Raw genomic sequence first — 12,582 nt, 5'->3', positions numbered from 1 at the left:
GCCAAACAACTCTTTTGATTTGTTGGGGCACTCGGTTCGGTACTGGATATGGAATGTGGCGATTTTTTTTGCTTACCAGCACTCTTGTGTTTTTGCTTCGTCGAACAAAAACATACAAAAACGAACCGAGTATACACGTAATATAAAGCAGCTACATCAGCATCGACACTGAAATGATCAGCGAAATCATCATCATCATCATCATCATCTGTGAACATGATGGTTATGTTGTTGCACTACATGATTATCTCATACCTTTGGGTGTTTCTGCAGAAATGGTTAAAGGTGAAGGATTATGGGAACCGGGGACGATGTAGCGTTCCTAGCAGGAAAAGGAGACTGTATGTTCATTGCTGCATCAACACACACGCGCACACTTGGCTGTCGTTGCTTCCAACTACGGAATCGTCAAGCTGGCTTTTCAGTAGCGAAACGAGGGAGAGCATATGTAAATTAGCATTATTATTTCTGGCTCTCTGCGGTGCTTCGACAACCATTTGTATTGTTTATTACCGTGTGATACTGATCGAAACGTTCGTAACTGTGCGGGATGTATGAGGCAACAAGTGAGATTTGAAAACATCTTCAAAGTTATGAAATGCATCTTCAAAGTTATATTTTGAAGGAGTCTCTTGAACGTTTTTTATTATAAAAATAGAAAACGAAATGTCTTTATTTGATATTTGAAAAGATAACCAATAACAAAACCGTGAAACACAGCCACGCTGTTAAGTCGTTACTCTTCGTATGTCGCAGTTCGTCACAATTTGTTCAATACTGATGGTGACCACCACCATTGCTTGCTATTCACACAAAATTTAATGTTTCGGCCAGTTTTGCCTGTTTTGGAACATTACAATGGACAAACCTCTTGTGAAATCAATATATCTCAATCTCGCAAAATTGCCATCAAAACTACCCACTCTTCGCATTTCAAATATTTGTCTAATACCCGCCCATTTTATAGACAATATTTGTACAAACGAGAAATTAGCTACATAAAACCACCTGCAGGCCCACGACCCTGAGCTTCACCTGACTGTTGTTGACATTGCCGGCCAGTAGCGTGAAAATCCGTACAATCCTTTCCACGGAGGCGCGAACGATACCGTCCTGTTTCGTATTATCCCCGCGCGAACTCCTGCTACTCCGGATGGGGGGTGTGTATTATTAATGAGTCCCCAATCGAAGCTATTATCACGTCCATCGGATTTAGCCGTGCGGTCATTCGATCCACTTCCGGCAGCAACCCTCGATGTGTCTCGATGGACTGATGACCCTTCGGCAGCGGATGTTCGAGCAATGTTTGTTCAACGACATCGGTCCGTCGAAATGAATCGTTTTTCCACTCGGGCTAGTTTGACACTCACATTCGCGTCATCGATGTGTCGGTCTAAACGCTTAAACCCTATGTCCAGACACAGTATGATCGCCTCATCCCGACCATCGGCTTTCTGCTACGGTGTGTACATTTCTTCGTATTGCTGCACAACGTGTGAGACACACCAGGGCCGCACCAGGTTCCAATCCCAACAGGATAGGCAGGGTAAAAGAAAGTAAATGTTGCCACCCAGCAACGGTAAAAGGCAGAACCGAACATCGAGTTGCTGTGTGTCATAACTAATAAATAAATCATTGCACATGCACCAGAATGACAACAGCACCGCCCCACCGGGTCTTTATTGCACCGTTTGTGTATGTGTGTGTGTATTGTGCAGCAGGTTAACTCGGTCACGAGCAGGCAGGAGGAACTGCAACACCCCACAGGGGGTTCCGCGTCGAAGCGTATCATATTCTGGTCGATGATACGGGGTGAAAAGGGGGAGCGTGTAGAGTTTGCAATGCTCTCTGTTCATTTGATCGACCGAGTCAGTCATCATGTGTCATCGGGTCTACCTGGTCTGACTGACCATGACATGATGTTATATGTGAGGGCAGTAGCAGTCGCTTTCGGCTTTCCAACGGTGTCGACAGTAGACCGTTGCGTTTGGAGGCGTTGAAAGTGCCCGAACTGATTCCCCGAGCCCCAGGAATGGGGTGATGTGTATTATTGCCCAGTGCTAACACTTCTCTCCCGGTGCCGGGTCGTACGCTGCTGGTGTGCCGCTGTAAGCTCAACTCATATAATAATCATAATAAACAAGATATGCAAACAATTACCGTGTTCGTTGCTTCGTTGCACACAGGGATTGCCGACACATGCTTTTTACCCCTTTTTTCCCGTACGATCCGGGGACGGTAGGTGTCTGTTGGAGTGCTGAACTATTTAGGACCGTATCAGTTTTCGGTTGGAGGGCAGGATATGAAGGTGTTCCATTTGTCTAGCTTTATTGAGAAGCGATAAAGTGTTTACTTTAGGCTTCATCGATGGGGAGACATGAAATCATGACTACATTCGAGGAATTATTTCAAGAGCGTAAAATGGGACATTATTTGTGCGGGGGATTTGTTTCGTTTCGTTGTCCGATCTAATGTCTCCATTATTATCGCATGATGGGGTCACGATTTTGAATTTCTTGTCAATTTTAAAATCTTGACCACTGAAAATGTATTCTATGAAGGCTGGAGAAAATCAAAGTCATTAGCGATGTGTGCAGCACAAGATTGGGAGTTTACATTCACACTGGTAAGACCACCATCATTTCAGAGTATTTTTTGAACGTACACAATTTAGACAACCACAGCAACAGCAGTAATAGCACAGTGGATGTGGATAATAATTGTATTCTTACGGGCATACCGATAGCAGCCTTCAGACAGTAACATCGTCTGTGGCTGCTTCGTTTCTCTTATTTCGATTTCCGTCGATTCGTTACACCCGGTAATGATTCCATAAGGTTCCCATTGGTCTGACCGATGCTGCATGTGCTTTGGTTCCCGTCGCTGCAAAGCATCGACAGTGGAATCGTTCCTTCCCCTTTTGCCCGTTAACGCCAACCTTTCCATATTATGTGCACTAACGACTCATCGTCGCTTCTTCGTTGTTGAATTTTGGTTGTTTTCTCATCGCTATTACGACCGTTGCTTTGGAACTTGGCGAACTTGAACTTGATGAAAAGTGAAATATTTTGCTTAACATGTCTAGTAATTAGTTAGTATTCAACACTATCAATAGTAAATTAACTTTAATCCTATAAATTGCTTCTAAGTTTAACGTACTTTTGCAAACCGGATAACTATTATCTGCCTACAGTATCGAAGGAAAACATTACAAAAAAAGGCACGCACACCGATGGTATTGATTACATGTATGCAATATTAATAATAATTATTACGATGAAATTATTCCGCACCATTATTTTGCCATCAGTTCTCGCTACTCGGGGTATACTCGAAATGGGAAAAGAGAATCCAGCCAATGGTGTCGATTGCGATTGTATTTTATCCCCTTGCCCCCTGTGTCTGTGCTTTTCCTGCTGCTCTTAGCACCAGCGCCGGGAAATGTTTTGATGTTTCGATTTCGAAATGAAATGACACACACACACACGGACAGCATCCGCAGAGCGAAGGTCATTCATATCATAAATGAACATTATGATCTCGGCCCTCGGAATCATGGTGAATCATAATCGACAGAGCCACGGTGAAGAAGATCGAGATATACCCACTGTACGCTTCGCCGTACGTAGATAAAGAAAATGCGAAACAAAAACTCACAAAACGAAAAGCAAAACTCTTGCCACGGTTCTGTTCCCGCGTAGTTTCGTTCGCATCGGAATTAGCCCCCCGTTCATGATGATGATGATGATTGTCATTCCAATTCCCATCGCCGCAACCTCCACCACCACTCACAGAGATGATCGTTTTCGCGCACAGCTCTGCAGCGAGCAATTGCATCGATTATGCATTTACAAAAATTGCACAAAATTACAAATTACAAACTGGTGGCGGTGGGGGTGGCTAGGTACGGGAGTCAGTCAGGGCGGCGGTTTGGCAGTGAATCCGTCCGTTGTTGCGGTTATGGTTGTACAAAAACCTTCAAGAACCAGACCTCGGCAATGACACACTCTCCACTGAACGCGCACACTTGTGGTCAGTGATAGCACCACTGGCTGGCGAGCTTTACATCAATCTGGGGTAAAGCGTGTGCCTTTATACTCATCATAAGCGCGTTCCCGTTGGCGGCCAAAGTAAGGCGACAGCGATACGAAACCGCAACCGAACCCAGCGGGGTAATGATAATAAATTTCCACCAAATGCGAATAATAAACCAATTTGTGATTTGTTAACGGTAATTTCATTACAAATAGCGCATTTACTGCACCTTCCATTGGTTTTTGTTTAAGGTGCTGGCTATCGGACTTGACGTACATCTTTAGACGCGGACATTCTTACACAATATAAAGAAATGGCATTATCAGTATCTGCACAACAGAAGAATAAAACAATAATTTCAATAAGCGGAGTAACAACAAGTGATTCTCAAGACAACAAGTGATTCTCACCACTTCCCAACCTTTTCGGCCAATGATAACCATCGAATCATGGTAAACATCGTTCTAGAACTAAAATTCATTTGCAACACGCAAGCTTTGTACAAAACTGTGCTTTTTTGTGTGGAAACACTCGGGCATAGGAACATCGTTGCGTCGGGCACATTAAAGATTTAAACGCCGGCCAGCAAAGGCTCGTCTGCGATTGGATAGATTTTACGAGTGAAAATGATTGCAAAAGCACATCCAAGCTCCCAAGCTAGACGCATGGAATCTTGAAAAATGAAGAAATATATCTTCAACGAAAACCAAAAAGAAGCGCGGAATACTTTTGGGTCTCGCCTCCGGTCCAGCCTTCACGAAGCGAAGTCACCCGGCCAGAACGTGTTTGACCTCATTGTTTCGGATGACAAATGAGAACGTGCCTGTCATCAGCAGTTGTCGTTTTGGAGCGAGATTTGTACGATGAGATTGTTGGAGGCATCTTGTCCAGCACTTTTAATGGTGGGATCATCTTCTTTTTCATTTTGTTTGGTGGGGCAACTTTTGCGAGACCTTGAAAATGGGGTATGTGTGTGATGATCCAAAAGCCGTATAAATAGCTACATTCAATCCCTGCTACTTCTAGTAAGAAAGGGCGTTGTAGGCAAAATGTTGTATTATAATGATCATCAAGGGAATAACCATGATCATCGGAGCTTCCATAGTTGCTATATGTATGTTGCTATATATGTTCTTACTTCTACTGTTCTACTGAAATCGAATAGTCACTCGAATATTTATCTTTTCAAAACTATTCAAGCGCGTCCTCAGTACATCTGACGTCAAAGTGTAAGTTCAAGTTCTGAAACAGTTGCTGGTCTATTGCGACGCCTTCAAGCAGGAAATATATTCTGTCAACTTCACTTCCACTTTCATAGATAAGCTGAGAATTTCCTGACCAGATGTTTACAAATAGAGACACATTGCCATTGACACATTGTACATTGCATGTACAACTCTAACCAAAATCACTTAGAAACTGGAACTTAACCAACGATAGAAGAAAACAGCTCCTACTAATATTCTCAACCACATCGAATGTATAACGATCGATCAGTGCCGATCTTCGTCGAGGTTACAGAAACCCTTACTCCGGTCCATTGCAGTGTTGCAGCTGCCAAAACTCATCAACACTGGTTTGGTTGTGTTTCTTTGTCATGGTTCTGACCCATTCTGACCAAAACCCTCATTCTTTCTCTCGCTTTACCTCCTTGCGCTCACCTGATGCAATTGCCGCCCTACAGAACACGGGAAAATGGTAAAAATATTTCGCGAAAGCGCGTAATTCACAAACCGCCGCCACTCACCGCCTCCATCGTGTGCGTGTGGAAATTGCTGCCGTCCATACAAGCGCGTCCAGCAAAGCGTTTCGGTGCATTGTGGTTTCGTGGTTGGCGAAGAAGACTCATTGCGAATTCAGGACTCGAACGCTGGTGCCGCCGCCACGATCTTGCCAGCTACCAACACCATAAGACGCCGGCATCGGCCCGGAGCGGCAAATCGTTCTTTGAATTACTGCCGGCTGCTACAAAATGTTTCCAAAGGAGCAGCAGCAGTAAAAAAATACATGAAGGAATGAATGATTTACAGAAAAACCTCAGAAATATAGGTGGCATTCGGTGATACGATAATAAAACAGCCACCAAGCAACACACATAGATATGCAATTGCGGGGAGAAGATCCCCGTTTCGGACACTCGTTTGCCCCGCGTTCATGCTGCACATGCTGCATCCGGCACATGCTGCGCAAAGACGGTGAAATATTAAACACGAAACATAATTACCACCGCCCGGCTTCGAAATCTCTCCTGCCGCCTCCGGCTGTCACTCCGCCCTCGGGATTTGTGAACCCTTTCGGCCTTCGGGACGCCCCGGGAACAGTTGTCATTTGGCCGGTGGAATGTGAAAGTATCATTCCCGACCCGTTAATGTGACCTCACCGTGTGTGCGTGATCGATTGTTGCTGCCCGAGCCAAGCAGGGGAAGCTCCCGTGACGCCCTTTCTGTGCGAACGAACGGTCGGTGCCTTATGCTGCCGTTTCTGCGGTGCCGCGGTGTGGCGTTCTGGTGGACTGGATCGTGTTCCGACTGTTGACGATCGGCTGGTAATTGCGTAATCGTCAGCCGAGCTGTGCGGACGCGGGTGTTTTTAATGCGGTGCGGTGAAAATTTGGAATGTTTCCTCGAGGACCCGAACACCCGTGGAACGGCGCAGAGGCGAAGAACAAAAGCAATGTCAATTAGGTAAAGTGGTGCGTTTAATTTTACAATGTTTGTGAAAGAATTCCCGGTGCCCGGTAGAATATCAAATTTGGCTGCTTGTGGCATGGGCTGCATGGAGGAAGGAACGCTGGACAGCAATTGATACAACACACAACGTCATATGTTGTGTGTTTTCCAATGCACTAAAAAATCCCTTCCGTCATCATCTTGCAATTAGAACGGTTTGACGTCACATGAACTGCGCTATCGTTAATTCCCGTGATGGCATCGTTGTCGTGATCGCGCAATGTATGACAGATTCATTTCGAGTGCAATTCGCAAAACCAGTGCCCGGTCAAACCTCCCCGCTCGACATATAAACGAATCATGAGCAGCGCGCACCAATTTAATTGATTGTAATTAATTCGTGCGTCACTCGTGATCGCTTTCGTCAGTCATCTACGCCATCAACCTGACGACACGGGCGGAGGTTTCGTCATTGAACTTCGTTTAGTGAGTGGGCGGATGGATGTGCTCGTGTTCGACTCTAGCGCGGACTCGCTTATCATGAAAAGCAACTAACACACACTTACCATACCCTGCGATCTTACCAACACCTCTACAACGTATCAAACAACCGTGAAAAGATGCACCTTTTCCAATTTGCCCAATGACCAACCCAATACGCTTAAATGCGAAGGGCGTTCATGTTACGGTAATTGAATAATTTAAATTAAATAATGAACGGTGTGTCTCGTTGCGGTTTTTGCCGCGTTTGCTGCTACCAGTCCACCGTGCCCTTCTTCTCTATCAAAAAAGGGTTTTGCTGCTTCCACCGGCCAAAACGCAACGGACAACAAGACGCCGAGACGACTACGCTCATTCAGTTCCATTTCGTCTAATTGCAAACTTCAAGTACCGCAAATACGCGATTGGCGGTAACGGTGGTGGTGGTGGTGGCAGTGGCAACGCTGTTGTGTTGCGTCACCCTATTCTTTTTCCCTCCCGAAACTGAAAACCCACCCAAGCCATCGCTTTAGGTGTTCGCTCGTTTACCAACACCTCGTGTGTACGGGCGCAAGACTCGCTTGTCTACCGTCAGCAATTAATTGGTTAATTGTAGCGTCGGAAAATGAGCAAACGGAAACCAAATTTAACCTTGAAGCTACTTTTCCGGCCACCACCAGCACCTCAACCTCCATGGTGGTAGCGTTTTTCGGGCGAAACGGTTTTGTTGTTGTTTTGTGATGGAGCGTACGCCCTTTCGGAGAGGAATAAAAAAATATACGCTCCAGCACAGCAAAACGGTTGACAGCGCGCGAAGGTTGCCATTTCAAGGGCCTCAACCCTCAATCACTCCTTCTCGCTAGTCCCTGGAGGGCGAATTTTTGTTGGACATTTTAATTAACGGTCTTATTGAAACAAACGAAAATATTGGTCCCTGCTGCAGCACCGCGCCAACGGCAGCTTGTTTGTGTCCCGTTCGTGCGGTTCAAGGTTGAAGAAACTTATCGATCACTGATAAGCGGATGGGGTTGGAACGAAATTTGAGAGCCATCGACCGAGTAAAACCTCCAAAGGGGGTTCACAACTGGGACCTTCAAGGGAGGGGGTGAAGGCAACATTAATTAGAAGGAAACCCTTTACTATCCTTTTTTCGTTTTTTCTTCTTCTCCGGTTGTTCATTCATCATCGATTCAATTACTTGCAAATTGCCCGCAAACCTCCATTACCCTGCCAGGACTTTCCAGCGAGCGGATGGATAGGTCTTATTACGCTCACCGCGTACATTAGTTCCATCGATTAGGTTTGTTGTGTTTGTTGTTCGTCCCGACGGGCGCGTTCACCTTGAGGCGCGGGAATCGTTGAATTGGAACGTGTGCCGCTTCATTTAACCTGTCAATAGAATTTTTAAAGCATTTCGGAAGTGTGGCATTTTTGTATGTGTGTAATTAATTGCAACCCAATTGACAGAGTTGGCAGATACTGGAATGTTGAGTAACATTTAATTCTGATCTGAACCTTAATAAGCAAAAAGAACACCAGGCTTTTTCCAGGTCACAGTGAAAATAAGGGTTTTGAATGGAACAAAATCAAACAGCTGGAATGTTTTCCGTCTGCTGTCCTAAATTGGGTATGGTGCTTCCCTTGTGCAGGGCGAAGACGAATCTAAACTCGACCCACTCGACGCGAGACCTGTCTGTGGGTCGCCCAACAGCACATCTTCAAGACCAGCCGTAATTAATTGAAATTGCGCGCGTCTCTACAACAGCGTGTCTGTGACGCACGTTATCCACACCACACCACACAGCGCTGTGTTGCGATCATCCCCTCAGGTATTTCCGGAACCAAGGGGTCACCAAGGGGATGTGACGAAGTTCGCCGGCAGGTCTAGCGATGGTCACATAATTGATGCAATTTGCTATGCTTTTTTGTGTGTGTGTCCGCAAGCCGAGTAGAATCGTTCATGTTTCAGCGGTGTGCCCATATGTTGTCGAGTGGCCAGAACCCACCCAGACACCGTATCCAAAGGGTAGAACGAATCGGTTATTAGTTGTGTGTTGAAATTGAAATGTAAGCATTTTGCTCCGTAGCGCGTCCCATATCTAGCTAACCTCATCTTGCGTGTATTTATATCTACTTACGCCGCGCGTATATTTCGCTTTTATCGAATCTATGGCACATCATAATTTACGTCCATTCCCTCTCGGTGCTGTCCCTGGTGCGGTTCTGGTCCGGGTGCGTAACGCACGCTTCGCAAACGTATCCCCGGGTCTGTCGTAAAAGTTAAACGCGGTCATCATGTCAGAATATCCTTAAAAGTCCATAAAAACGATTTCGGCTCCATCGTCCTTAACCAGCGAAAACTGTGACGGCACGGGGTACCCCCCTCCTCCCCCTCCCTCCTTCCCCACTCTGCACAGGCGGTCAAAAAATTGGCGACTCCTTAGGAGAAATGATTAATTGCTCTTGCGCTAGCGTACTGTCATCATTAATTCAGTTTGTTTTGTGTTTATGTTTGCGGCGCTTTTTTGTTTTGTTTTATTATACTTGCCTGCCTGCTCGGTTGTCGTTTTTCCCGCACTCTCCGCCGCTTCTTTTTCATCGTATTGGAAAAATGGTTCATTATGCGCGTCTCAGCGCGTTCCGCTCTGTGAGCAGAGGAACGGTTTTTTTTTCTTTCGTTTTCTTTCTTTTTTTTTTGGCGGTATGGTGTGGTTTCTCTTCCTTCTTTTCCTTTTCCCTGCATGTACCTCAGGATATATGATGCGTCTTTCCTTTCGCTGCTGCTGCTGGTACGGCCAGGAACTGGTTGTGTGAACCACTGGATGTCTTCCCCGTTTTCGTCCAGTGGCGCATTTTTGCTCATTAAATTAGCACATTTATTTCTTTCGTCTCGCCGCAAAGCGCATAACTGCTGACGCTAAAACCCGCTGGAAGGACTCGTGGCGAGGTCCCTTGGTCCGGCGGTGGTGAGCTGGTGTGACGCTTTGCGTAAGTTGCGGTTTCCCCATAGCTGCTGTACTGACCAGGGGGGGCATATCCGTTACATCTGAAGGATGCAACAGAACGGGATGATTGTGTGTGTGTCCGATGTCCGTCTTTGCCAGCCGAGTCGTTGCCACCTTTTTAAAACGGGTGGCGATGGCTGGCTCTACGTACGGGGGCACCCATCGGCGGATGGATTGCGAATTTTCATAATTAATACAATCGGTCCCGGCCCCGGGACGATGTGCCCTAATAAGCACTCTGTCGTCTGCGTGTGTATCCGGGGGTCTGACTCGTCGGGGCCGCCGAGTGCGCTGCGATAGTACAGCGACAGCAGCGACCACCATATCCGGAAGATGCCCTTTTTTGGGAACTGCAACAATCCAGCGACCGAGGGTGTTTGGCGCCGGCACTGATTTACCCCACTGCAACGGTGGCGGTGCTTCTTTGGTTATGTTTGGAGATTGCGCCCTTCCCCCGTTTTGCTTGACCGGTTGGAAATGCAACAAGCGAAGTGAAAAGTAGAATTTTTAATCAGCGCTGGAAATGCACCTTAGATTTGTTGACGCTTCTAACACATAACATAAACTCAATTACTGACAAGCATTCTCGGAAATAAATCGGCCAGCCTTCTCCTGATCGTCAGCCCACCAGCACCAGTCAATCATCATTTTGCGACCCGCACTTCGAAGCGAACTTCCACCGGCGGTATGACCGTGACCGCCAGAAAATCAGCATCGTTACAAGCATTACGCTTGTTGGCATGTCTAGACCAATCGACCACCATCGCCGTCTTCGACGGTGGGCAAAAATTGCTCTCTCGGATACACGTAGTGTGTGTGTTTTTTGTTTGCTTTTCTCGAAAGGGTACCTCTTGCTATTCGCTTCGTTGACGACTGCGTGTAGTAGACCTACAGCGCGCGCGGAACAAGACAAAAAAACACGACCGGAGGCATCATAATTTCTAGTGTCGCGTGCCGTCATCAGTTTGCCACCCGGTAACGTCCTTACCGAGCAGCGACACACGTGCGCGCGCGCGCTTCTGGTGTACCGGCTGCCCTCTAGGCATGTATTGTACGGTGGTGCGTAATGGACTGTTGAACGACGTAATGGTGCACAGTAGCACAGTTTGAATGGAGTTTTGGATTTTATTATGCTGATTTCATGTAATAATTGTGCTTAATATTAGGCAAGCAATAGGACGTGTTAAGGCCATGGTCACGTCAAACAAGCATCATCTTCTTTGCTTGTAATTTTTAGCTATTATTCTTTTATTTTCCTTGAATCAGAATACTCAAGTTTATATTGAAAACTTACAGATCCTCGCAACAAATACAAAAAACTTAAAAAATCGCAACATTCTTTTACAATTTTAGTTCAATTAAATTAACAACTGTTACCTTTTTTCTACAACATCACAGGTCTGATGAGGATACATCCAGTGGTAACAAATACAACAGAATGGACGAAGACAACGTGCAGGACAAGGAGCGCTTCGCCAGGTTAGCTAATCTGATTTTTTCCTTTCATTGTTGTCGCTGCAACGCATTCGCATTACAGCTCATCCGCAATGTAACAAAAAACCTACCGTCTTACCATACATTTTCCTTTCCCCATCTTCACCCCAAACCATCAGCAACAACTGGTAAAACAAAATCGGCCAAATATCCTGTGCACCTGTAAATTGCTACAGTGCCAAAACGCGCTCCGCAATTACTGTTTCTCGATCTGTATTGGAATATTTTTTAAACTGCTAAATAGTTTATCCCTCGCTCGGATTGATGGTGCTTCATGTTTCGTGCATCTTTTCGGCGAGTTTTGGTGTTGTCCTTCCCATCCCCTCACAGTCACATTGATTTTACACATCCTCGCGGTCGCGGACCTTCCGATCGATGCGCAATGCCCGAGGAACGTCGTAAAACCGGTCATTAAAATCACCTTTTTTGCGCAAGGATTTCGTGTGGTGCATGTATGCAGTTTTTTGCTCTCCCTCTCTTTCCCTCTTTGAGCTGTTTGTTTCATAGTATCAGTACACTGATTCGTGTGTTTTTTGTTTTGTTTCGTTTTGTCTTTTTTTTCGGCCGCGAAGATCATTAAATTTCCAATAAATCGCACATAATAATACCCAATCATTACGCTGCCATCATTGCGCTGCGTTCCGATGGAGTGTTCTTCCTCAACACACCGCGAATGCACTTTTTCGCGCACCGGTGTCCTTTAGGATGGGAGAGGGGAAGCACTGAAATCCGGGTGACGATGAAGCACTGTTTGTGGCACGGCATGTTTTTTTTTTTTGTGTCGTATATCTCCACCTTCTGCCGTTCGCGGTCGCTGCGTTCGACCGACACTAATGATTATAACGACCTTTGTGTGCGATCATTATGTGTGCTCTCTCACAAATAGGTGCACCCTGCCC

The 12,582-nt window shown here is 45.9% G+C and overlaps 1 protein-coding gene across 10 annotated transcripts in view; it reads left to right on the top strand.

Moving 5' to 3' along the window:
• LOC1279156 (aryl hydrocarbon receptor nuclear translocator homolog) overlaps nt 1–12,582 on the top strand; it is a 199,886-nt gene that overhangs the window by 95,181 nt on the left and 92,123 nt on the right. For all 10 annotated transcript variants that reach the window (XM_061660569.1, XM_061660571.1, XM_061660570.1 and 7 more), the window contains one exon: nt 11,588–11,668. In XM_061660569.1, coding sequence (XP_061516553.1) covers nt 11,588–11,668 — 81 coding nt within the window. The remainder of the gene's footprint in view (nt 1–11,587; nt 11,669–12,582) is intronic.

Source organism: Anopheles gambiae, chromosome 3 (assembly GCF_943734735.2).
Source record: "Anopheles gambiae chromosome 3, idAnoGambNW_F1_1, whole genome shotgun sequence".
Classification (NCBI taxonomy): domain Eukaryota; kingdom Metazoa; phylum Arthropoda; class Insecta; order Diptera; family Culicidae; genus Anopheles; species Anopheles gambiae.
This window is presented reverse-complemented; position numbering and strand designations above follow the sequence as displayed.